At 42.9% G+C, this 25158-nt stretch overlaps 1 protein-coding gene across 1 annotated transcript in view; it reads left to right on the top strand.

Moving 5' to 3' along the window:
• The first annotated feature begins 6 nt into the window (after positions 1-6).
• The window catches only part of ABHD17C (abhydrolase domain containing 17C), a 61522-nt gene continuing 36370 nt past the window's right edge, over positions 7-25158 (top strand). Inside the window, exon 1 of the mRNA XM_011938369.1 lies at positions 7-346. Coding sequence (XP_011793759.1) covers positions 123-346 — 224 coding nt within the window. The 5' untranslated portion in view covers positions 7-122. The remainder of the gene's footprint in view (positions 347-25158) is intronic.

Below are 25158 nucleotides of genomic sequence, written 5' to 3'. Positions count from 1 at the left end.
CGGGGCCCGGCGCGTGCAGCCTGCACCTCAGCGAGCGCGCCGACTGGCAGTACTCGCAGCGCGAACTGGACGCAGTCGAGGTCTTCTTCTCGCGCACGGCCCGGGACAACCGGCTCGGCTGCATGTTCGTGCGCTGCGCGCCCTCCAGCCGCTACACGCTGCTCTTCTCGCACGGCAACGCCGTGGACCTGGGCCAGATGTGCAGTTTCTACATCGGCCTCGGCTCGCGCATCAACTGCAACATCTTCTCCTACGACTACTCGGGCTACGGCGTCAGCTCGGGCAAGCCCTCAGAGAAGAACCTCTACGCCGACATCGACGCCGCGTGGCAGGCGCTGCGCACCCGGTGAGTCCAGCGGGTTCTCCAGTCCTGGCTTCCAGCTCTGGGGAGGCGGGGTGGAGGTCTCTTGGGGTCCCTGGGGCGGCCTGCCGGGACAGGAGCCCCTCCTCCGGGACTGTGGGCCAGCAGAGAGCCCCCTGGCCGCCGTAAATTCGCTTTTCTTGTCTCTCCCTGGCCTGCTCCCACCTTCTCCAAAAGCCTCGCCAGCGTTCAGGTTCCTGGAGAGCTCGGACTCAGAGGATTTTTGCCGGCTTTGGCTCGCCTGGGTGCCGCCGGCCTACCGGCTGGGTCTTTTGTGGCTCCGGTCACCGCTAGTGGCAGCGTGTGGGTGCTTAAGTACCAGGCAGAAAGAAACAACTTGGTTTGTGTTTCGTTTGCACGAGCTGAAGTGACCTTGGGCAAGGCACATGGGTTTCTAGACCTCACTTTCCTTCCCTGTAAAGTCAGTGGGTGAGACAGGATGGCCTCTACAAGACTTCCTGGTTGTAAAGTGCCGGCAGGACAATGTCTGGGCGGCCTTGGAGGCAGCTGGAGGGTCTGGTGGAGCGGGGAGTTTGCCTCCTGGTGGGGCAGAGTAGTGGCACTGTGGGGCAGGAAGTTAGCTGGTAGCTGTGGGCCTGGCACCTTCCACACTGCCTCCATAACAGCCCAGGATAAGTTTGAATCCTACAGGGGCTGGGAAATCTCTGACCTTGAGTTCGCATTCACAGAAGGACTGAAAAGTGTTTAGGATTTTGTGTCTGTGAGCCAGGCACAAACTGGGGGCATGGTTTAGGGGTTAGACCTGGTTGTTTTATAACAAGCAAACCAAAAACCTGACTTCTATTCACAATTAGACAAAAGTCTGATACGTGGGCAGGTCAGGTTACCTGTTTGTGCTCCAGTTTGGGTATCTGTGACCTTTCCGACCTGCCTCATAGCAGTGATGGTGAAAATAGCCTGAGGCCATGTCTGTGGTGAGATTTGATTTCTTCAGATGAAAGAGTCCCCAGAAGAAGTACACCAGGCATTATTGTCGCCATGGACCCTTCTATAGTTTTTATCTAAAACCTGTTTGCTTGGCTTATGCACATCACCAACGTTAATGATCTTTTTTTTTTCATTCGTACTCAAGCATATGTTCCTAAGTGACTCCTTGCCTGTCTGGGAAAATGGCTTGTCCAATAGGGAAGTACTTAGTATTTGCTGTATGTTGCATGTTTATGCCCTCCTGAAGTCCTGAAGGGGATGCCCTCATTGGGATTATAGCTTTTCGAAAGTGGCTTAGGTAGATGAGAATGTATCATGTGCAGATGCATTGGGTCAGACTCTGTAAGTAGTTAAAAGCCACCTGTTCCAGTAAAGGGTTTCAAAAGTATGTGTCACACACAGTCGATAGCTTGCTAGAATTTGCTGTTGGCAAAGGTATTAAAAATAAGGTTGGCATTAGATTTTTAAAATTTGAAACATGAAAATGCTACCTTGAGTAGATTTTTAAAGAATTTCCATAGAACATTGCTCCTGTGTGTGCATGTTTGCATTACAGTGAAAGCCCTTCACGCGACTGGCCCTTTGCCCCAAATATACAGGTGTGTCTGTGTTTCAGCAGACGTGGAGCGTAGTTATTTCCTGGAGACTTTTTTTTTTTGGTCATATTTAGTTGAATTAAGGGGCGTCGTTTTGAATAATGTTGAATTATCTGATGGTGTATCAGTTGAATTAAGGGGAATTATTTTGGATAATTTTGAATTATCTGATGGTATGTCTAAAGATTGCCCATGATTTATTTAATGTTATACCACAACTCATATCTAAGTTAATTTATTCACCTGTAAAATAGGTTAGAATTTAAAGGCTGCATGCGAAGCTTAGAATTTGAAGGAACCTTACAAATCCTCATGTCTTGTGCTTTTCAGACTGTTTTGACTGTAACCTCACAGTAAGAAACACATTTTACATTTTCATCAAGCACGTATACACGTCTGTATCTACATACCTGAAGCTAATGCTTCACAGAACAATACTTTTTCTATGGGCAACACATGTAGCAGAATATGTTATTTTATTTCACTGTATTTTTTTTTTTTTTTTTGAGACGGAATCTGGCTCAGTCGCCCAGGTAGGAGTGCAGTGGCGCCATCTTGGCTCACTGCAAGCTCCCCCTCCCGAGTTCACACCATTCTCCTGCCTCAACCTCCCGAGTAGCTGGAACTACAGGCGCCTGCCACGACGCCCGGCCAATTTTTTGTGTTTTTAGCAGAGGCGGAGTTTCACAGTGTTAGCCAGGATGGTCTCGATCTCCTGACTTCGTGATCCTCCTGCCTCAGCCTCCCAAAATGCTGGGATTACAGGTGTGAGCCACCATGCGCAGCCTATTTCGCTTTTATAAAAAAAGAAAAAAGAATGATGGTTGTGAATTGCTAAATTTATTTCCCAACTCATGTATGGACACTGCTCATATTCACCCAGCTCATCTGACAGGAGGATAGTCTAGCGGCAAATCAGCAGTAGGTCTCTTGACTACCAGTTTAGTACTCTTGCCACGGCACCATTGCTACAGTTGTCATATTTATCAGATTCTTCAAGAGGTGCATTTATGTGTCTTGGTTATTCTGCTGACTTAGGAGTTACCTAATTCTGAAGCCAGTCAGCCCCTCAACCACTTTCCTGTTGCTGTTCAGTATGATTCTTCTGCTCCAACTTGCCTGGAACGTACCCTATTCTCTGTTCTTTTACAGCTTAATTCAGGTCAGTGCATGGCAGAAATGCCTTCCATCCCATGTACCCATTCTTTTGTTACTGGGTGAGACTCTGTTTTCCACTGGCCATCCCCCATGTCTTCTTTGGGAATCTTTATCTTTCCTGTCCTCCTAGTTAACCATACTCCCCAGGACGCTGATTGGAGAACTTGCCTTGTTCTGAGTCATCTCCGTCTCTGTACTTAGATTATTCCGCCAGGAGGACTGTAAGGTGCAGTGCCTTGCAGGCCCCAAAGCCCCACACTCAGGACTTTGCTCCACTCTTCTGCTCACACCTAGCCTTTTGTATCTGCTCTTCTCCTGTGCTAGGAACAATGGATCCTGACTGGATCTTAATTGGATTAGGACACTCTTTGTGTTCCCTGTGCACCTGGTACTTGGCCCCTTTGCTTGAGTTATCACAGTGTTGCTATATCTGTTATTTAACTGTATCTCCACTAAACTGAAAGATCTCTGAGGGCAGGGACACTATGTCTTCTCTATTCCTGACAGTTGGCACAGTGTCTTAAAATAATAGGCACTCGTTGGTATTTGTTGAGTGAATTGCACATAGTGGGTGCCCCATAAATAAGTGGGGTAAATTTAATTTTTCCTAAGTTGGACTCTTACAGGTACTTGGATCTTATTTTATCTTCAGGGTTTAATATCCACAGGTACAACCATAGACAAAAAAAGGGCCAGATGTATTGGCTTGAGGCCTGATCCACTTTGTATTCATTGTATTGGTGTTCTTGTGACACTGTAAGGTCTGTATTGAAGAGAAAAACAATACTAACCCATCCTTTGTATGTCTCTACATCTTTTATCTCACTACCTATCTGTGCCAGCTCCTACGCATGCTAGAGTGAGCTGTCCAGCCTTCGAAACAGATGTAAATACTAGCAGTATGCAGACCCCTTATGCTTGGATAAAGACAGTGAATCCCCTCAGATGATGAGTATTAAGATGGGCATGTAATCCAGAGTAAGGGTTTCAGGAGGAAGTAGATTTGGTAAGAAAGGTGGTTGTTGCCATTTGGCCAATAGATGATTATTTTAAACATTTGAAAAGTTACTGAAGAGAGTGTAGCGGAGAGGCAGGGTTTGAAGGAGCCAGGAAGAGTGGCTTGAACAATGAGGAGAGCTCATTGAGCATGATGGAGAGCCCCAAGATCAAGACTTGTTTTATGTTTGCATTACTGGTAAGTAATATAAGTATGTTGTGAATACAAGCAATTGAGGGAATGAATTGAAATTACTTAGACATATCTGTGGAAAGGACACTGAAAATCAGGGTCACCTTATTGGAGCATAGTGTTGTTGTCACTTGAGTTGGGGAAGTGAAGTGGTTAATCTGTGCAGGAAAGGCTGCCTGTTGGTTAAGGTGTGAGTAGGCAGATTCAGCCTCCTCAACACACATCTTTCCAGGGGATTCTCTTAGGGCTGAGCAGTTTTAGACTGTGTGTGCACAAGTGGCAGCATGACTCAAGAGACAGTGAATCAGACTGATTTGAAACTATAAACCCAAACAAGCAAATAGCCCAAAGAATGAGGTGTAAAGGAGGCAGAGCATTTTAGCTGAAATATTTTAATGGAGGAACAGGAGAGCGAGACTTTTGTAACTCAGTTTGTTATCGGTGTTTGCTGATGCCATCCACAGAAGTCATCTTTGCTCCTTCTTTTTGATGCTGGTGACAAAAGCTGTGGAGGAAAGAGGCATTTGGTAATGTAGGCAGAGAAACGTTGATACAGTCAGAGAAAGCAGATGCAGAGAGAAGAAAATAAATAAGACTTTTCAGTGCCTTTAGTACAAAAGGCAAATTACAAAAGACTTAATATTTCATTTATTCCTTCATTTGACCAGTAAACCATTAAACATAGGCTGGGTGTGGTGGCTCATGCCTGGAAACCCAGCAGTTTGGGAGGCCCAGGCAGGAGGATCAGTTGAGCCCAGGAGTTCAAGACCAGCCTGGGCAACATAGTTAGGACCCCCATCTCTACAAAAAATTTATAAAAGTAGCCAGGTATGGTGGTGTGTGCTTGTAGTTCCAGCTACTCAGGAGGCTGAGGTGGGAGGGTTGTCTGAGCCCCAGAGTTTGAGGCTGCAGTGAGCCGTGATTGCGCCACTGCTCTCTAGCCTGGACAACAGAGCGAGACCCGGTCTCAAAAAACAAAACAAACAAAAAAACCCAAACTGTTAAACACACATTTATTTATGCTCTGCTTGTGCCAGACCCTGTACTACATATTCTTGAAGTATCGTTAATCGCAAGCTATTTCTTTTTGTTGTAAAAGGATGGAATAGATTTCAGAGGCATTTTGAATATGTAACTATGATTTGCTGTTTTATAACTTTTGTGTCAGTGATTCACAGGATCCATAATTGGAAAATCCATGTCACAGCAAAACTGTAGTGGCATCCTCTGAGGTCGTGGAACCCTTGAAAAACACCTTCTGTTGGTTGTGAATGGTGTTCATGGCCAGCAGTCCCAGTGTGGAATTCTCCTTGAGTAGCATGTTACTTTCCTGGGCATGTTGAAGTTAATAACCTAACTTCTTTGTTCTCAGTGTTTTCAGAGGGAATACTACGATGCCATTAAGGGAAGAAAGCTTAGAATTTCTGCTTGAGTTTGACTGGTTAGGGAACAGAAAAACAGAAATGTGTCAGGCGTGGTGGCTCACACCTGTAATACCAGCACTTTGGGAGGCTGAGGCGGGCGGATCACTTGAGGTCAGGAGTTTGAGACCAGCCTGGCCAACATGGTGAAACCCCATCTCTACTAAAAATACAAAAATTAGCTGGGTGTGGTGGCAGGCACCTATAATCCCAGCTACTCAAGAGACTGAGGCATGAGAATGACTTGAACCCAGGAAGCAGAGGTTGCAGTGAGCCGAGATTATGCCACTGCACTCCAGCCTGGGTGACAGAGCAAGACTCCATCTCAAAAAAATAAAAGAGAAAAAAGAAAAACAGAAATGTTATGAATACTGTTTGACCTAAGGGGAAAGCACAGTGATCTTTCTAGAAAGGAAACAGAATGTTGGCTTGCAATTCAAGGCAGCCAGTATGTGAACAGGAAGAATGTAACTCTTAAGAACAGACCTGTTGAAATTGAAGTAGGCACAGTCCATTTTGGGAATCCACTCAGAGCCCTTCTCTTTGGTCCACCTTTAGCCTGTTTCCAAGTGCTCCTTTTGCCATACCTGGCTCTTCCGGCTTGCTTCGCTGTGTGGTTCTGCAGGTTTTCTCTCTTTATCAGTACCAGAATCTGAGCTCTCACTCTCCTCTCACCACAGTTTTCTTACCCATGGTTCTGTTTTGAGGGGCCTTGCTTTTCCCTGGTAATCCAGTTGCAAAAGATGTGGCAGATGACTTCATTTTCTGTGTTAATGGGCAATAACTCCTTAATGTGTTCTTTTCCAAGCACAGTTGTTTTCATTTAGGGCACTCTTAGAGGCTCAGTCTTCTCTAAAATTCAGTCTTACGTCAGGCACGGTGACACAGCCTCACTGAGACCTCCCTGTAGTCTCAGCTACTGGGAGGCTGAGGTGGAAGGATTGCTTGAGCCCAGGAGTCTCAGACCAGCCTGGGCAACATAGTGAGACCTTGTCTCTACAAAAAATAAATTAGCTGGGCATGGTGGCTCATGCCTGTAATCTCTGACCCTAGGAGTTTGAGACCAGCCTGGGCAACATAGCAAGAACCTGTCTCCAAAAACCAAAATCAAGTCTTAAAACTCTAATGATGCCATGGCATATTGGTGTAAAAAGCATTTTTTCCCCCCGCGAAAGTCACTTAAATCATATGGTCCTGAGATTACTTAGAGCTTCCCTTTAAGGTCATTCCCTACCTTATATTACTGCTTCTATTCCTCACTCTGTCTCCAAATTTAGTAACAATTCTCTTCAGTGTTGATAATCCCACATAAGACTCCAAAATCTGGCTTTAGGAATTGCACTGTTCATTTTGATAGCAGCTTTACCCTCTGTACTGGATTTTGCTTAGGCTTGTGTTGAAACTATAAATCTGCTCTACTTTAAGAAGCCTATGTACAGGAATCCAGAGTCTCAACACATACAGTTAGGAGATTATTATTTGGATAACAGAGTGATTTTTTTGTTAGGGCTGCTTTAAATAATAGGCTTTCTAATTTTATCTAAAAGATGTGATTCAAAAAAGACAAACAAAACCTTTTGGACTAGGAAAATTAGTTCTGACTCTAGCACTCCCACTAATTCACTATGTCAGTTCTGCACAGCTGTAACAGAAGACCTGCGAGTGGGTAGTTTATAAAGAAAGAGGTTTCTTTCCCAATTTCTGGAGGCTGGGAAATGCAAGATCGAGGCACTTGCATGTTTGGTGTCTGATGATGACTACTCTGCTTCCTGGCTGGCTTCTTGAACCAAAGGCGGGAGGAAGGCTCTTGCTCAAAGCCTTCCTCCAGAAAAGCCAAAGGACAAGCAAGGGAGGGGAGAGAGGTACAGACTCCCTCTTTGATAAAGAATCTTCTCTGAGATAAGGCATTATCTGTTCATAAGAGTGGAGTCCACATGGCCTGATCACCCATTAAGGGTCCCACCTCTTAATCCAGTTACCATGGCAATTAAATTTCAACATCAGTTTGGGAGGGCGCAAGCATTCAAACCATAGCAGCCCTCTTAAACAAGACACTTCACACTTTTGGGCTTCACATTCCACTGTTTGAAACCTGGAACAATAAAATGTCATCTAGCTGCATGACTTCTGAGGTGTGTTCTGGTAAGTCTGTGTTTTCTGACTTTTAGGGAAAGCATCTAATGTTTTTGAATTTGCTTTTTCTTGACTACATTGGGAAATACAATGGATTCACTCTGGTGCAGTGGATCTCTACCTTAGCTGTACTTTAGAATCTCCTAGGTAGATTTTTTTTTTAAGTGTACAGTCTATGTATATGAGTGTGTGTGTGTACACACACAGCCAGAGTTGAGACACACTAGCCTAGAAATGTCCAAGAGCCAGCGAGTATATTAAGATCAGCCCTGATTATAATTTGTTAAGAGTTGAAAAAATGGAATGTTAGAAAAGATTTTTTACACATTTATATACAACGATCGCCCCTTACCTGTGGGGGATACATTCCAAGACCCCCAGTGGATGCCTGAGCCTTGGAGAGTACCAAATCTGGTATACATTATGTTTTTTCCTATACGTACATATCTACAATAAAGTTTAATTTACAAAGTAGGCACAGTAAGAGATTATCAGGTAGGTAATAATAAAATAGAACAATTATACCAATACACTATAATTAAAGTTAAGTGAATGTGATCTGTGTTTCACAGGATATCTTGTTCTGTACCGTGGATAGCTGAAACTGTGGAAAGCAAAGCAGTGGATAAGGGGAGAGTGCTGTAGATGGTTTCAGATACAGATCTTTGGTGGCCAGGAACCCACTAGAGTAAACCATATGAAGGGGCAGTCGTTGAAAAGAAATCATCACATTCATATTTACAAGATTCCAGGGAGCCTGAAGCTCCTGCCCTGTTCCTCTCTCTCTCTCCAGCTGCCTCTCTCTGGGGTTGGCTCCTCTCATCTCCTGTCCACGTGCCTGTCCCATTGCTCTTTCTACACTCAAGCCTTTTCCCTCATTCACACTCACTGCACATCACTGAGGCCCACCCCACCTAGCTTTGCTCTGACCTGGCTGCCTGCAGCTGGCCTCCTTCATGCGCTCAGTTCCCATCCTTGCTTTATCTGGTTGTACCCCCAGGTTAGTGAGGACTGGTGCTAAAGCATTGTAAGAAATGCAGCCACCTCCTTGGAGCCTGCAGGAGGGTGCAGTCCTGAGAGAAGGGGGCTGTGGCTGGGTGAGCATGTGGACACCCCAGGATGCTGTCACTTCTGTGCCTCCTGAGTCAGGCTCCTGCCCCTCCTCTAGTTGTGGATGGAGGGTTGCATGGAATTGTCACTGCTCTCCACTGAGCTCCCTGTGTGACACAGAGCTCAGTCCGACAAGAGATCGTCGACCTTGAAGAATAGACTACGATTAATTCCTTAAACCAGGTCAGTAGAGTGGTGACATCATTGCCTTTTTGAGACCACGTGTGTGTGGATGCCCATTGCAAGCCTGGAAGTGAAAGGCTGTAGAAAAATAGGTCTGTTCCCTTTTGTTGCCTCTGCTGTCTCCTGTCCTGCAGCTGACACACCATCCACCATGGGGCTATGGGACTGCTGATGAGAAGTGATCTGTGGTGCAGATGTAATTCTGAACAGCCTGTGGGGCAGCAGAGGTCAGGCCAGGCATCAGGTGAAGAAGGCAGGAGAAAAGAGGCAAGAGAGGGAAGATGGCCAAAACTTGATGGTGCCAGCGGACTTCTATGTGACTTGGGTTGGAGGTTCCTGGCGTGAAATGGTTTAATGATTTAATTCTTCATTTAGAGGGTTTACAACCGGAACTGATTCTGGGTCTTATGTCAGAGTCACATGGGCAAGGTTGTCTCAAGGGTAACCTGGGGAGATATGTTCCCTGCAGTTCTGAGCTCCTTATGATTTGTGTGTGTGTGTGTGTGTGTGTGTGTGTGGTTATGAGCATAGATTTTAGAGTTCAACAGACCTGATTTTAGGTCCTGCCTGTGATTAGCGGCTTGACCTCAGGCAAGTTTTCTACCATTTGGAGCCTCAGTTAAAATGATGATGATGGTTACAATAGCTGCAACCACCTTGTCAGGTGCTTAACACAGTGCTTTCCACATAGTAAGAGGATGGTGTCGTTTAGGATTATTGACAAAATTGTTAGAGCTATAATAACCAAATGCCAGATCATGCTGAAAACTAGGTGCTTAGATCAGAAGGAGTGTTAAAGAAATTGCTTCTTGTCCCACTTTGTGTAGATACAAATACCCAGGTCAAGCCTAGCTTGGTGGGTGTGGAAGTGGAGGAACAGTAAAGGTGTTTTAGTTTTATTTGTAGCTAAGGGGAAAGTCTCTTTGGAATTGTGGCCTCAAGAGCTTTGTAGAGTAGTATGCATTAGTATTTTAAATCTGATAGCATTTCATCTACCTAGGTGTTTATATCCCCTAGGGAGATCTTTAAAGGCGAGGAAACCCTACCTGTAATCCAACACCTACAATTACTTTGCAAACCATTTCTGGTTTGCTCCCTCCACTTTGCAGTTCCCGGGCTTAGCTTTTTGGAGCTGGGCAGGAATCAGAGACTTCTCTAAGCAGAGTTAGGGATGGCAAGGACCAGAAGGCAAAAGCTTGTATTGTGTGCACCATTCAAGATGTTCTGGTTGCTCTTTACTTATGGGACGATCCTTAATAGATAGAGTTAACCTTCCCTTTTCCTAGTTGGCCAGGGGACCTGAACAGCAAGCTTCCTTTTAAAATATGAATGCTCCCATAATGCCTTGCACCTCAGATTCATGTGGCGTTTTCATAGCTCTGTGTAATGGAGCTCATTGATAACTCCCACATTATTGATTCACTTAAGAGTGTTAAAGGACCATGGCTCCATGGTGAAATTGGAAACCTCTGTTTTCCAGGAAGTCTAGGTCATTCAGATTCAGTGCTCAGACGAATAGTTAACCATTGTACGTCAATTACTTGCCGAATGGCGGAGAGGAGCCTAACCTCAAGCTTACTTGTTAACAGAGCACTGTTTAAATTTCCAAAGGAAAAATGAGCAAAAAGAACCACCAGTACTGATGATTAGTTTGCTCCTTCACTTTACATTTTTTAATGGTTACAGTGAAATCTGGGCAGTTACTTTGAGGGAAAAATGTAAAGGAGCTTGTGTTCAGAATATATCCACAAAAAGTGAGTTTCCAGATGTTAAATATAAATCTACTAGCTAAAATCTCCGTGATTATGATTGATAATCAGATGAGAATTCTTACCTAATCTCAGACTGTTTTTAGAGATTGTCATGGACATAACTAAACCCTGTGCAGGGATGATTATATGGCCTGCAAAGGTCTATGATACCAGAACATGATTTTTGTGTGCTGATCTCACTTAAATAATTTGATTTATCCCTATTGTCAGACATAACTCAAGGGTATTTCAGTTTCTCTAGTTTTGATTGTTGTCGTGATGTTTAACTATCACCGTTGTCCTTATAATGTGTAAACTTTATACTATTTTAATTTTAATATAACTATTAGGAAAGGACGATTTGCATGCGAATCACTTTGAAGCTTGTTTTATAGTGTACAACTAGACTGGATAAAATAAGTACGTTAAAAAATGAACATGCCATTGTAGAGGCCAAGGGAAAACTTCTTTGTGTGCTGAGGGTTTGCTGAAAAACCACTTGATAAAAAGCAGATTAATAGGAGAAATGGCATATAAATCTGTGTGCACAGGGGAAAAATTACAGAATACCCAATATCCTGAGGGAGTGCATATTCTTATATGCCCTACTTCTTAGGGGAAAGGGAAGTGGGAAAGTGTGGATGATTTTAGAGGGATGGTAAATGATTTTTAGGGGAATTTAATGGACTTGAAGAACATACAGTGGCCTGAGACAAAGTCTGTTGGATCCGCAGGGCAGACAGCGGTTTGTGACAAAAGTCTGTCTAGGTGTGTTGACAGACTGCAGTCTTTCTTCCTGCAGTAGTGCGGTAGGAGTTCAGTTAATAAAAACTTACAGAAGGCACCAGAAGTCATTTTCTTCTTTGGTGGATCTAGATCAGGGGTGTCCAATCTTCTGGCTTCCCTGAACCACATTGGAAGAAGAATTGTCTTGGGCCACACATGAAATATACTAATACTCGCGATAGCTGATGAGCCCCCCCACAAAAAAGCGCAAAAAAATCTCACAATGTTTTAAGAAAGTTTACGAATTTGTGTTGGGCCGCATCATCCAGAGCCATCCTGGGCCGAGGGTTGGACAAGCATAATCTAGACTTAAGGCCCATAAGGGAACTTTAGAGAACAACTTCATGCTGTGGTTTGGGAGAGTCAGAGTTTTGGTGGGGAGGGGCAGAGAGGTTTCCTGAGGCTTCTGCAGCTCAGCCTGTCAAAGTACTGTATTTGGGGATATCCATTTTTGAGCCCCAACCTCATCATATATTTAATTGGAATAAACTAGTTTTGTCTACTAAAAATTCCAAGAAAACCGTAAAAAGCCTAAGAAGGTATTAAACTAAAAATATACATGGCTTCCAATTCCTGTTTCCATCCCTGAAGCTCAGTGGGAGCTTGCAGTGCAAGGGTTCCAGCTGCCTCTGGCTGCGCCCACGGGACAATCCTTCCACGCCTGGGCCCCGGGCACTGTCAGCACAGCTCTTCATGCTTCTCTCTCTCTCTTCCTTTTATCCAGGCTACAAGTCACAGAGTCCTCTGTGGTCCCTTTCTCTTCTTCATCTGAATATCTGGTCAGCCACACGTTTCTGTTATTATTTCCTCTGTTTTCCTTATCCTCCTTTCTTTATTCTAGGCTCTTGATAGCTTGTCCTGGAATTACTACACTAGCCCATTCTCCGCACCTCACATTCTTCTCTATTTTTTTGTTTTGTTTTGTTGTTTTTTTCAGACAGAGTCTTGCTCTGTCGCCCAGGCTGGAGAGCAATGGCGTGATCTCAGTTCACTGCAGCCTCTGCCTCCTGGGTTCTAGTGATTCTCATGCCTCAGCCTCCCGAGTAGCTGGGATCACAGGCATGTGCCACCACGCCCAGCTAATTTTTGTATTTTTAGTAGAGACAGCATTTCGCCATGTTGACCAGACTGGTCTTGAAATCCTAAGCTCAAGCAGTCCTCTCGCCTCAACCTCCCAAAGTGCTGGGATTACAGGTGTGAATTGTCCATATGTTTTATGAGTTAAGCCTGAATTCTCCAGTATAGGGGGCAGGCTTAACTCTGCGTGGTCAGCTTCACTCACTCCTTCCTCTCAGGCACCTGGACCAGTGCAGCCTGGTGGGTAATGGGTGCTCATTGGATATTTGTTGAGTAAATAGATAAGTAAGTTGGTAATAACAGAGTTCACAAACTTTAGTGTACGAATTACTGGGAGGCCTTGTTAAAATAGATGCCAGGCCCCATCCTCAAAGACTCTGAGAGAACAGTTGTGGAGCAGGCCCAGATACAATCATTTTTAAACTGCAGGCCTGCTAGGGAGGGTGGGTTGTCTGTATTTTAGGAACCTGGGGACATGAAGTTCCTGAGGGAGGCACTTGGAGACCCCACGTAGTGACCATGCTTGTAAAACACTACCTGCTCCTTGGAAGTTTCTGCGAATCTCCTTTGCTGGAGCAGGAATAGTCATTGGGCAACTTGCAGTTTGTATTATACCAGAGGTTTCAAAAATTTTTTAGCAGTAAATGTATACTTTTATAAATATATGTATATATTATAAATATAAATATATAGATTTTTTAAAAACGCTATTGGAGCCCAGCGTGGTGGCTCACGCCTGTAATCCCAGCACTTTGGGAGGCTGAGGCAGACAGACCACTTGAGGTCAGGAGTTTGAGACCAGCCTGGCCAACATGGTAAAACCCCATCTCTACCCAAAATACTAAGATTAGCCAGGTGTGGTAGCGCACACCTGTAGTCCCAGCTACTTGGGAGGCTGAGGCACGAAAATCGCTTGAACCCAGGGGGCGGATGTTGCAGTGAGCTGGGATTACGCCACTGCACTTCAGCCTGGGCGACAAAGCGAGACTCTGTCTCAAAAAAAAAAAAAAAAAAGATAAAATAAAAAAGCTATTGGTAGCTGTTGGCCTCCAGGATATAGTTGCATACTCCTCGGAGACTCGCACATCTAGATCACCATTTTCTTTACCCCTGGATCTCCTGCTTTCATTCCGTGTAGTGTGGATATCCTGGGCTGCTGAGAGCCTGTTTAGCAGCCCTACCTCACACTTCCCGGCCTCTCCCTCATTGTTCTCCTCCTCCACCCTGCACAGCTCTGCAGCAACCTACACCTGTGGCCACATCTTGTACCTTGTGATCACCTGGAATGCTCTGCTTCCAGGATTTTGAATTCTGAAATACTCCTTTCTGACGTACCTCATATCCTGTTGGATTTGCGTGTTTAACAAATGTATTAAGTGTCCACTGTGGGCCAGGCTTTCTTCCAGAACAAAACAAACAAAACCCCTGCTCTTGTGAAGCTTTGTTTCACAAGTGCCCGTGAAAAACAGTAATCATAATGATTATGTGAATGATAGTTTATTATTCAAATATGATAAGTGCTAGAGGAAAACACAGAACAGGGCAAGGGGATTGGATTGGGGCAAGAGACTGGATGGGTTGGTTGCAACTTTTAAAGGGTGATTAGGATATGCTTCATTCAGAAAATGACACGTAGCCCAAAGCAGTGAGGGATTAGCTAATGTGCAGAAATGGGCTGAGGGACCAGGGTCCTAAGATGGGGCATGGTTGGCAGATGTAGAGATCATCGAGGAAGCCAGGGGGGGCTACAGCAGGGCAAGTAAGGGGTGCAGGACTAAGAGGAGTAGTAGGAGATGAGGGCTGAGAGTAATTGGGGAGGGGCGAGGGCATTGGTCAAATAGGGCCTTGCAGACCATTGCAGGGACTTTGGCTTTGACAGCAGGAAATGGGAGCCATTGGAGGGTTTTGGGTGGAGATGTGACATGATTTGACTTAGGTTTCAGAAGGATCATTCTGTGTTAATGACAAATTGGAGGAGCTGATATGTCAAGGGAGGAAGGCAAGAGACCAATTAGGATTCAGATGCAGTAGTTTAGATGAGAGATGCTGGTGGCTTGGACCAGAGTGTTAGCAACAGTGGTGGTGAGATTTTGGATGTATTTTAAAGGCAGAACCAACAACAGTATTTGCTGATGCAGAGTGGGGAAGGGGAGTGTCAAGGATTTTGGCTTGAGAAACAGGAAAACTAGAAACTGAGACTGATTTTTTTTTTCTTTCAGTTTTATTAACTTTTTTCTTTTTGTGGAGATGGAGTCTCACTGTGTTGTCAAGGCTGGAACTCCTGGACTCAAGCAGTCTTCCTGCCTCTACCTCTGCCTCCCAAAGTGCTGGGATTACAGGCATGAGCTACCGCGCCTGGCGGAATTGCTGTTGATTGAGATGGGGAGGGCTGTCAGTGGCTCAGAATTGTGGTGCAGGGCATAGATCAGGAGTATTCGTTGAGCTGGAGGTGCTCATCAGACCTTTAAATGGAGATGTAGAGTAAGCAATAGAATATAAGTCTGGAGTTCAGGAGTGAGGTCTGGGCTAGAAATAAATTTGGGAATTCTCCCTTCAGAGAAGGAAAGGCAGTTAAGCCAAAAACAAACCTGAAAGAATTGGCAGTTTTTCCTGGGGTAGACCTACCTCTGCTTCTGTGCCAAAATCAACCTGTAGGCGCTCTGCTCATCTGGCTTCTTAGCATCTTTGATCAGTGGTGGCCTTTAAAAGAACCCAGTGTTGAGGCTCAGATGCTCTCATGAATCACTGAATGACAGGTGTCTCTCTGTAGGAGAGAGCATTCTGATATCAGATTGTGACATCAGGTTGTGGGTTGTGGCTCTTTGGTCACTATCTGTGGCTGGAGGGTGATTGCTGATTTCCCCCGAGATTTCTTTCCAGCACCCAGAAGAGCAGCAGGACAGCTCCATGCTTTCTGTAGCAGCCCCAAGCAGCCGGCGGGTGATTTCCCATAGGAGGTTCTATGCACTGCAGTTTTGCCAGAGGTCTTGTCATTACTGCATGCTTCCTGGCTTCCACTAGATTATTTCCAAAAAAAAAAAAAACCCTCCTACTGACTCCGTGTGGACTAGTGTTTCTTGATTTGTAAAATGTGAGAGAACCATAATTACTTTGGCAGGATTAAGTGTGGTGAAGATTACAGTTTTAATTTGCATAATGCCTGCTGCCTGTCTGTTTCCCTGTATTTCCTCTCTGAACTGAAAATGGGACCAGTTTCTTGGGGACTTTTACAGGCATTGGATCTTCTGAAACCTGTTCTTGTATTATTTCTGAGTTATCCTCTTATTTACATTTGCTAAAGAACTGCAAAGCTAACACACCAAACAATTGGAGTCTGTATTTCTCAGGACTTGTCCCTTCATTTGCAACTCTTTTCTGAAAAGTTCTAGGTAGAATGAAAGACTGTTGCCTGTATATTTATGAAGGAAGAAAAATGCCATAGCCTTTCTTTGCTCTTTACCTGCTTTGTTGCAGTCGTCAGATGCTGGTATCCATTAGCCCTCCTGCACCATTCATGTCTCTCCCTTGCCAGCAAGACAGACTTCCCATTCTCTGTCCCCATAGTTCTAAGATTATGCCTTTGTTCTAGCCCTTATCCCCTGGTCCTTTGCTTACTGATGACTGTACCTGACTCCTCTGTTGGAATGTGATCTCCTTGAGGACAGAGGTAGTGTCTAACTCTTCAGACAGCCCAGTACAATAGTTCTTCCGTCGAAGGACTGGGTAGAATCACTGTAAGACGTAGGATTTGTATTGAGAGCTCTTTCTTTTCAGGTTCAGGATGTGGGGCCTTCATCTCCTTTGATTCTTGGAATGGAGGCATCAGTCAGGTGGCTGGTGCAGCCCCAGCTTCCTGCTGAGGTTTCTCTCTAGGCGTGGGTGTGAATGTGTAGCCCAGCCAAGGAGGGGTAGAAGGAGCCATCTGGGCCCAGGAAATAGCCTGCCATCGATCCTTCAATTGCCTGGACTTCTATATAGAAGACAAAGCTTATTTTCATAAGAGCAGCTTTACCTGTCTATGGGTGAGGTCCAGGAAGAGTAATAGAAGTGCTCAGAGGAGAAAGGGAATGTTTGCTCTTCTTGTCGTGTGTTGGGGAGGAATGTGTCCATCTGTCAGTGTAGTACAGCCCTCCATATGTGGATTGACAGCTATCTCATTCTAATATGTTTTCATAATACTTGGGAAAAGTGACTGTGGTTGTTATGATTGAAGGATATGCCTATACTTGAAGTGTCACTTTTTAATGAAAATAATGCAGAATTCAAACAATTTTTTTCTAAATCTATAGTTTTATTGACTGCCTATCTATCGGCTTCATCTCCTCGGATCCATGAGACCTGTGCATTTGCTGTCTTTTTGTTACTTTGCCATGTTGTTTATTGAAAACAAAACAAAACTTCATAATGGAAAAATCTCAAATCGTATACAATGTATGGAAAATATTAACATAAATTCCATGGCGGTCTCATCACCTGCAGCAACTATTAACCTTCCACCATTCTTACAACATCTACAGTTCTACTCACCACCCGCAGTCTATTATTACTACTTTGTAAGTCTTTTTTTTTTTAAGGAAAAATGCGCATGCATTGAAATGCACAAATCGGCCGGGCGCGGTGGCTCAAGCCTGTAATCCCAGCACTTTGGGAGGCCGAGACGGGCGGATCACGAGGTCAGGAGATCGAGACCATCCTGGCTAACACGGTGAAACCCCGTCTCCACTAAAAAATACAAAAAACTAGCTGGGCGAGGTGGCGGGCGTCTGTAGTCCCAGCTACTCGGGAGGCCGAGGCAGGAGAATGGCGTAAACCCGGGAGGCGGAGCTTGCAGTGAGCTGAGATCTGGCCACTGCACTCCAGCCCGGGCGACAGAGCGAGACTCCGTCTCAAAAAAAAAAAAAAAAAAAAAAAAAAAAAAAGAAATGCACAAATCATAGCTCTCTAACTTCCCAGCAGTGTCTTCTTGCCACCTACAGCAGCTCTCAGGCACAGTGATGAGCCAGCTGCAGAGCCAGGCTCTCCTTGGTGTGCCGTGGTAACAGTGTCCTGCCGTTTTTTGGGATATGGATTGCACTATGAGAGTAGAGTTAAGGAAGGTTGTGGACAAATTTAATACTAAATAGTTACCAAAGTAAAGCCGCTGAGGTCTTGGTCTTTTTTTTTTTTTTTTCCCAAAATCAGTCTTAGAAAGGAAAATGGAAAGAAAGATAGGGAACTCCAGGAGTGTGTCCCATTTATCCAGAATTAGTGGTATGCTGTAAACAGAGCACTGGTCTGGAGCTGGGAGAACAATGGCTTTCATTAACATTGAGGTACAGGCTGGGTGCACTGGCTCATGCCTGTAATCCTAGCACTTTGGGAGGCCAAGGTGGGTGGATCATGAGGTCAGGAGTTTGAGACCAGCCTGGCCAACATAGTGAAACTCCGTCTCTGCTAAAAATACAAAAAATTAGCCGAGCATGGTGGCAGGTGCCTGTAATCCCAGCTACTCAGGAGGCTGAGGCAGGAGACTGGCCTGAACCCGGGAGTGGAGGTTGCAGTGAGCAGAGATCGCGCCATTGTACTCCAGCCTGAGTGACAGAGCAAGACTCCCTCTCAAAAAAACAAAACAAAACAAAACAAAAAAACATTGAGGTACACAGCTGTGTGGCCTGGATAGTTTTATAGTATCTTTGGGTCTCATTGTCTCCATACACACACACACATATATTTATTTATTTATTATTTTTCTTTTTTGAGACATGGTCTTGCTCTGTCACCCAGGCTGGAGTGCAGTGGCACAGTCATGGCTCATCACACCTCTGACCTCCTGGGCTCAGGTGATCCTCCCACCTCAGCCTCCTGAGTAGCTGGGACTACACATGTGGGCACCACACCTGGCTAATTTTTGTATTTTTTGTAGAGAAGAGATTTTTGCCATTTTGTCCAGACTGGTCTTTAACTTCTGGGCTCAAGCAGTCTGCTCACCTGGGCCTCCCAAAGTGGTAGGATTACAGGCATGAGTTATCATGCCCAGCCTGTCTCTATTTATAAAGTAGGCAGTTTGCATTAGATTGTAGTTCTAGTGTAACCAGCACTCCTTGAACGTCTGTTTTATGCTAAGCACATTTCACATATTACGTAATTTTAATCATCACCTATCTGTGAGGTACGAACTGTTGTCTCCATTTCACAGATGCAGAAACTTAGGACCTGGATAGATGATATGTGGCAGGTCATACCACGTTAAAAGGTGAGCCAGGATTTGAACCCAGGCAGCCTGACCCTGGAGCCCATGCTCTAAAATTAGAAAATATTCACTACATGCATAGTCTTCCAAGGTGGCAGGGGTGGACATCTAGAAAATGCTCAAGACCTACATTAGGGGTACAGAAAGACAGCACCAAAACTTATATTTTGTCTTAATATTTATTATTTTTCATTGTTTTTTATGTGTTTTCAATTTCTGTAGATTTTGTAGTGTTTTAAAACACACACACGCAGACACACACAAATCGGGAGCACATGCTCTCATTTTTATGAAAAAGGATGCATGACTAAACGTTTAGACACCAGTGTTCTCAGTTCATAGTGTTAATATATTTTTGGATTTCTTTTCTCAAAAATACAGTATCTGAGCATGACAATAAATTAAAATGCTTTGAAATTGCAGTCTTTCAACAAATCGAGCGCTTGATACGTGTCAGGTATTGGGCTTAAGTGCTAGGTATAATATTCTGCAGTAAAAAAAAAAAAAAAAATACACAGTTTGTATTTTAAAAGATTACTTTATATACCCCTAGAGAGGTTTTCCCCTCATGGAATTCTGTATTGTCTGTTTGCTGATAACATAAAATTTCTCCTGAGTCTTTGGAAATCAATTGAAAGGAAGGAAAGAATTGCAATGGCCATTCAGATTCCTCTCACCATTTGGATTGGGTGGTTCTGACTGCTTTACCATTTTTTATTGTTGATTCTGTTCAGAGGAAGATGGCTGAGGATTAGTAAACAGAAACCTGGATAACTGTAGGTGGGCCTGGGTTAAGAACAAGGACAGTAGAGCCAGACCACCTGGGTTTGAATCCTGCCTGCACTGTTTAATCTCTGTGCCTCAGTTTCCTCTTCTGTAAAGCGGGGAAATGATAATTGTGAATATAGTAGGATTGTTATTTATAGTAAATGGGTAAGTGTTTGCAAAGGGCTTACATGTAAGTTGGATAGAATACATTTTTAAAAAACTGAAAGGAATGGGGGAAAGATATAAATGAATTTATAGTAGTAGACAGCTTTCAAAGACTTGAAAAATAGCATCCCACCTATTTCTAAATGGGTTTGTGATCTTCAAAGCACTTTCGCATACACTCTCTTGGTTCCTAAGAATGGTTCTGTGCTGCCCACATGGCTGTTAACTAGTGAGTGCAAGGTTTCGATGTATTTCTTTTGACTTCTACATGTTTTCAGTGTGCAGTTGTCTGGATTAACTTGTTGCCATTAGTAGTCGTTTTTGTCATTTGCTTTGTAATGCTTATGTCAGTCTAAATAAAGCCATGTGTCCAAACAGTCTAGCAACAGTCTTTCCCTATTTGTCCTTAACAAAAATTTAGAGCAATTCAATTTTATTTCTTATAGTCTGCTTATGGACATTACTGTAATTGTTTTCTTGAGCCATGATAAACTGTATTAAATTATCTGGAGCAACATTTTATTCCTGATTATTTAAACAAGGACCAGTTTTTCCTACTGACTTGCATCTTGTTAGACAGGGAGTCAGAATCTTTAAAAGTCAGTCTGATGTATTTATGGAGTCTCTGCAACGTGCCTAACTCTAAGAACTAGAGAAGGGGGTTCTTATCTTCCAAGAGCTTGGCTTATCATTGCAGGTGGTTTCCTGGAGATGTGCATACTCCAGGGATAAAGGATGTTGATTATAACTAGCTGCTCAGGAGCCTGGTCCTTGGCAGTTCTCAGTAAAGGCTCTTTGACCTAATCCCAGACTAAGCTCTGACATGCTTCTGTCTCCAGACCACAGGGACAGCCACTGAAGACAAGCCCTGTCATCTTGTTGGAAACGTCTCTGCTTCATGTGTTCTTGGTAGTCTGTAGGTCCCCCACAATTTCTACAAAGTAAGAAGGTCCCTTTAACCCTAAAATGAGAGGGCCCTGGCAATAGAAGAACTACAGTTGTGTCCAGAGCCTCTGTAGGTTTCTTGGTAGGTTGGATCTCTAGTGTAAGATGCCATTAATAAAGGAAATCATCTTAAATCCCTCCCCTCTCTTTTCACTCCATTGAAGTTTAGTCTTCTTGAATTATAGCCAGTTAGATGAAGGGGCGTGGTCTCTGCTTACTTATGTTGTGTCCTGTAAAAACCATTATATTTATGAGTGGATTATAAGGTTTTAGCCCCTCTGTTGCTGGGGAAACCATTATAGTATACAGTCAGATGGTCCTCGGAAGGGACAGGAGAGTTGAGGTAATCCAGTGGATCCCTCATGCCAGTGCATGGTGCAGGAAGACATTTTTACTTATCCACAGCAAAATAGGAAAAACGAAAACAGTGGTAGATCCTTGAAGCCAAATCTATTTAGCAGGTCCAGTATTGTGAGATTTTTGCCTCTCCTGCTTTTTGTTCTTCAAGTAGTCTTTAAAAGTATTTTATTTGTAAATCATTTGTCTGTTTTTACTGGAGCGGGGACGAGAGGGGCAGTTTGCAAGTATATGAAATCTAGAAGTATAGGAGCTACTCATTTAGTCTAACTCATACTTGATTCAAGACTTTTTAAGTTCTTTTTTAAAAAAATGCTAATGTCAAGTGCAAAATTTGATTGTAATCTTAGGTTCTTGATATAATTTCATAGCCTGTTAGCAATTTATGTTTGTTTAGCTTTTGTGTTTATTTGAATAATGTAATAAATAGAACTCATTTCTAGGGAAATAATAATTTACCTCTAACCATATGGTCCCTGTCTTGCTTTCTCCTTTCTCCTGCAAATCCCTCCAATTCCCAGGTGGCTAGACACCTGAACCCTGAATTTGTCTTTGTCAGTAATTTTTTAATATTATTAATCATTATTTAGTCTCAATAAATGTTGTTTGAATGCATTAACTGAATGAATCAACTGAATTGAATATTAACATTTGAATATTAACATTTGTTAATGTTTGAATATTAACAATTGAATCCTTCTAGGAAGAACAGTGTTTTCTCCTAAGTTCTGGTCTGTCTTTTAATTTTCTCTACAGTCCTAATTCTCTGTTGTCACTCCACTTTACATCCCATCAGATATTTGGAAACTGCTGGTTAGTAAGCTCCATGACGGCAGAGGTGGCATCTTGTTCATATTTGAATTCCCTACAGAACCTAACATGAAGTGGAGCCTCAATACATCCTGGGTGAAGTAGATTAAATTATTCTCTTACCTAATCATTTCTTTTGCAGCCTGAATATTCCCAGTTCTCTTGACCATTCTTTGTGTAAGGTGTTTCCAAATTCTTCACCATCCCTGTCCTTCTCTCTGAACACATCCCTGTTGAGCAGAATTTCTGAGACAGGCTTATAGTTCAGGTATGGTCTGACGAGGGGCAGTGCAGTGGATCTGTTCTCCCATGACCTCATCTCGCCAGTTAATAAGACTTAAAAATGAGCAAACAGCCTACTATTATCTGAAAAGCATTTCTGAAAATGTTGCTTTGAGCAGGATGATAGACTTGTTATAGGGAAGATTCCATTCATTGAAAGCTTACTTAAAAATATTTCCCTAGTTATGTTTTTATTTTTATTAATAGTTTTTTAAATGACATTTATTTCTAGTTTTTCACACATGTGCTTTACATGTTCTTGTTTTCCTTTACAATTGAACATGCACTCTATCAGCCAGAGGCTAGTGAGCATTTGATGGGGGCCAAAAAAATAAAAAATCAGTGTTCTGGCATAGCTGATACTTTTCATCTTTGCCTCATCCATATTAAGTTTGAGTCTTGTGCTTATTATTAATTTGAGCACTTTAATTTTTTCTATTTTCCACTCATAAAATTATAGCAAAATGTTTTGTTTTTTTTGTTTTTTTTTTTGTTTTTTTTTTTGAGACAGACTTTAAATTTGTTGTGCAGGCTGGAGTGCAGTGGCGTGATTCTCAGCTCACTGCAACCTCTGCTTCCCAGGTTTAAGCGATTCTCATGCCTCAGCCACCTGAGTAGCTGGGTTTACAGGTGCACACCACCACGCCTGGCTAATTTTTGTATTTTTAGTAATTTCATCCTGTTAGCCAGGCTGGTCTTGAACTCCTGACCTCAAGTGATCCACCTGCCTCGGCCTCCCAAAGTGCTGGGATTATAGGCGTGAGCCATTGTGCCCAGCTGCAAAATGCATTTTAACAGTGGTTTTAAAATCTTTATTTGGCAATCTTTATTTTTAAAAATTGGAACCATTTTTCTTCAAAAGTTGAATTAGGATTGAACCAGAGTAGGAAGCCCAACCTTCTCCCCAGAATAGGTTCCTGAGGAGCTTAAGATGCTCTGAAACAAAATTTGAAAATGGTTACAATAAAATATTCACATGATTTCACAAGTACTGCTGAGTAAGGATGCTGCTGCTCGCCTAACTGAACTACTAGCTGGTAGGCCCATCATTGTGGAATACAGAGGTCTGTCTGGGGAGTCTCTCTGAACCTGTTCCAGTTCAGGCAGACTGCCTGATTATTGAAAAATAAATAAATAAATAATTAAATAAAAACAAAACAAAACAGAAGCCCACTTGAGTTGTCAGGAAGGTAGTTTAGATTAGGACCATAGGATTGTTTGAGATTTGAACATTGCCTGTGTAAGCTTTTCTAACAGTCCCATGCTTTTGGTCAATTATAAGCGCCTCCCTCAGAAATGTTTCCCCCTGTAAACTATTGCCAGATCAGGCCTCTAACTTGTAGTTTATCTTTTTTTTTAAGCTGGCGTTGAAGATTTTAAAATATTTATCTATATTAAATGTCTTCTTGTAATTTTATTTTATTTTTAAATTTTATTTATTTATTTATTTTTGAGATAGAGTCTCACTCTGTTGCCCAGGCTGGAGCACAGTAGCACAATCTCGGCTCACTGCAACCTTTGCTTCCCGAGTTCAAGTGATTCTCCTGCCTCAGCCTCCGGAGTAGCTGGGATTACAAGCATGTGCCACCATGCCTGGCTAATTTTTATATTTTTTAGTAGAGACGAGGTTTCACCATATTGGCCAGGTTAGTCTTGAATTCCTGACCTCAAGTGATCCTCCCACCTCAGCCTCCCAAAGTACTGGGATTACAGGCGTGAGCCACTGTGTCCAGCCACTTCTTGTAATTCTAAACCCCACGCTTTGCCCATCAATATCTCCTTGCCACTGACCTTATTAATATTCAGTCTTGGTTTTTAGATCAGATTCTTAAATGTAATTACTGCAAATTAGCATCTGGTGACTTGGAGGCCTGCAGCATCATTCCAACAGAGTGGCGTCATTTTGCTACAGCTGAAGAGACAGGTTGATTTGTGAAGGGCAGAGTAAGGTAGAGGAGAGATATAATAACTTTGTGTAACTTTGTCAGTCAGTCAGAATAATGCCTGCATTTCATGTCCTCATACAGTGATGACAGCAACATACAAGGTAGTAACTCCCTCTTCTATTTTTTTTAAAGGAGGAATGCCTTTAGGGTATTAATGGAGAATATGCCATCATAAGTACAGTAAGATGTGTTATTATGTACTAAGATATACCAGCCTTCCAGTGAGAAGACTTTGTAATAAATGACATGAGTAGCATTTTAATGATAACATTCAATGTTTCTACTTAAATAATATATGCAGACAATGTAAGAAGTCAAACTGAAAAGATTATGATGAAAAGCAAGAGCCACCCCTCCTTCCTCTTGACTCCTAATACCCAGGAACAACTTTAGACAGTTATTTGTTGACTTTCTGCTAAGAAGTGAGAATTTTTCTTAGTTAACCAATCTTGCTGACTTCCTTTTACTATTTCCAATGTTTCATAGTTATTTTTGGTTTTTCATTGAGAGTGTTTATGATTTTTAGGTAATGTACATAAGCTTTATTTCTTCTTCTGTTCCCTTGCATGAGCACCTGAATTCTCCTCCCTTTCCTTACCCCCAGTTCCTGCTTGCTATCAGCCTAACTTTTACTACTACAGAATTAAGGTTGCAAACATCTCCATTCTTCCTGGTAGTCACAAGTGACTTTCCATTGATTTCTATCATTTGAATTTATAAGTTTAAAAAATCAGCAAATATCATTACTATTAGGACATGTGTTATGCTAGAGTAACATTCTCATCTCTACACATGGTTTCAGGGCTTCCAGCCCACTCAAAGAGCATGTTTTGTAGATCTTTCTTATTTAGGGCAAATGTGTACTCCAATCATGGCTTAAAAACTGCTATATATTTAATTTCATCTTTGTTTTTTTTTTTTTTTTTTTTTGTTTTTTTTTTTG

This window comes from Colobus angolensis, unplaced genomic scaffold (genome assembly GCF_000951035.1).
Source record: "Colobus angolensis palliatus isolate OR3802 unplaced genomic scaffold, Cang.pa_1.0 Scaffold172, whole genome shotgun sequence".
NCBI classification, from domain to species: Eukaryota; Metazoa; Chordata; class Mammalia; order Primates; family Cercopithecidae; genus Colobus; species Colobus angolensis.
Note: the sequence above shows the minus strand (reverse complement) of the source record. Positions and strands in the feature narration are given on the sequence as shown.